The sequence below is a fragment of the Leptopilina heterotoma genome, unplaced genomic scaffold, assembly GCF_015476425.1.
Source record: "Leptopilina heterotoma isolate Lh14 unplaced genomic scaffold, ASM1547642v1 Lhet_70, whole genome shotgun sequence".
Taxonomy (NCBI): domain Eukaryota; kingdom Metazoa; phylum Arthropoda; class Insecta; order Hymenoptera; family Figitidae; genus Leptopilina; species Leptopilina heterotoma.
The window spans coordinates 959,405-961,324 of NW_025111162.1; the positions used below are offsets into that span (position 1 = coordinate 959,405).

General features: G+C 49.3%; 1 protein-coding gene across 1 annotated transcript; it reads right to left on the reverse strand.

Moving 5' to 3' along the window:
* Nucleotides 1-227: 227 nt before the first annotated feature.
* LOC122510557 lies at nucleotides 228-1,001 on the reverse strand. Its single transcript, XM_043625314.1, has one exon. The coding sequence runs from the start codon at nucleotides 999-1,001 to the stop codon at nucleotides 228-230; it is 774 nt and encodes a 257-aa protein (XP_043481249.1).
* Nucleotides 1,002-1,920: the final 919 nt, after the last annotated feature.

Sequence of the window (1,920 nt, forward strand, 5' to 3'; positions counted from 1 at the left end):
ACTTACCTGGGGTATGTCGGACTCGCACAAAATGCAAGGAAAAAGAAAAGAAACCTCACATACCTGCTTTTACGGCAGTCACAATACCGACTAAAACCTCTTCTTGATTCCCCTGGGTTTCTAACCTTCTATCCAAATACGGAACTACCTTTCGGCTTCAAAATTCGCAGATGGATGGTCCCATTAGTCGTTGGCACGACTCTTCCGTGCCGCTCTTCTTCTGGCCATTATTTTCTCCTTGTTATTGACAGGGTCTTCTTAGCTTCCTCTAAGGCAGTCCTGAAGACCTTGCACCGACCTGATCCAGCGACGTGTTGGATGTTCTCCTTTTCGCCGAACTTCGCCTTGCATAAGAAGCAGCATGGGCTCTTCTTACAATCTGCTACCTTATGGCCGGCTTCCCCGCAATTGAAGCACGCAGCCGACCTATCTACTGCTTGGCAGTCTCGACCTATATGGCCATAGCCAAGGCAACTGTGGCACCTTGTGACCATAACTCTTCTACTTATTCTGCAGGACACAAAACCGATTTTGATGTGCCCTATCTTCTCCAGCTTGTGAGCGTCCTCTTGGGAGGTGACCACGACAGCGAGCTTAATACCCCGCTTATTTGGTCCGAGGACCGTCACCTTCCTGCTTCCTGCTCGCACCGTAGATAGTTTGTCCAGGGCTTCTTTGACATCCTTCTGTTCGGTAAGGGTGTCCATGTCGCGGATCTCCAGCACAGTCTGCCGATCCGCCATCTGCACCTTACCCAGATCGCCGATCACCTTTGTCACCTCCTCGGTGAACAATTTCCTGTTCGAAGACCCCCCAATTTTAATAAGGAGGTCTCCCTTTTTAGTGGGTACAGCTCCCACAACCCTTGTCTGGCTGGCCTCCAAGTCAGCCTCTTTTCGAACCTTCGCCAGCACCTCGGCAAAGGTAGTTCCTTCAGCCACTTTGACGACCATTGTGGCTCTTCCCTTCTTATCTGAAGTTGTCTTTGGTGCCGTTTTCATCTCCTTGCCTTTGGATCTTTTAGGAGGTCCCTCCTCCCTCTTCCTTTTTAGATCCTTCGCAAGCTCAGGATCACTTCTCTTTCGCTTCTGAGCATCCAAGACGACGTTTCTCAACACGATCGCGTTACAGCGATCTCGTCTAACTCTACGATCCTGTCTGGCCTCTTCCGACCAAGTCAATCCCTAGTAAAGACTCTCATCCTTTTTCGTAGCTGCTACGTGCTTCTCCTTGATCTCCTGTATGAGCGATTTCATGCTTTTGAGTCCGTCCTTGATTGTCATATTGACATTCTTCTGGACCTCGCAGGACTTCATCATCTTGTTAACCTCTTCCTCCATTGCTAGAATGCATGTTGCCTCTTCCTCCCGCAGCTTAATGCATTCATCTCGATCTTGGTTGCAGCTTGCAATGTCCTTTGCCGAGGCATTACTAAAGACAGAAATGCAGGAGGAAACAAAGAATTTATTATCTTTATGACCCAATCGGGATTGTCCAGGCCGGGGGTCTTTTGCCTCGTCGCTAATTTCTTAGTAACGATTTTAAAAGCCAGACCCCATAGGTCCTTATCGACTTCCTCGATTAGGTCCTTCCAGCTACGGAGTCGCGACTTGCGGATCTCTTTCTTGAGGTTCTTTTTCGCCTCTTTGAAAGCCTCTTTCAGCAAGAGATCTCCCTTAGATCGGGTGTATGTCCTTCTTGCTTTGAGGCATTCCTTTCTCAAGGATGCCAGCTTCTCTGACCACCAGTGCAAGGATTTTCTTACGGGAGTGGCGCCTTTGCGTGGCATTGACGCATTGAAAGCGGTGACTATCATGTTCCTCACCGCTCGCACCTCCCCATCCAGACTGCTCGGCCTCTTCACCCAGCCAAAGTCCTCAATTAAAAGGGCTTCTTTTAGGGACCGGCCGAACTTTCCTT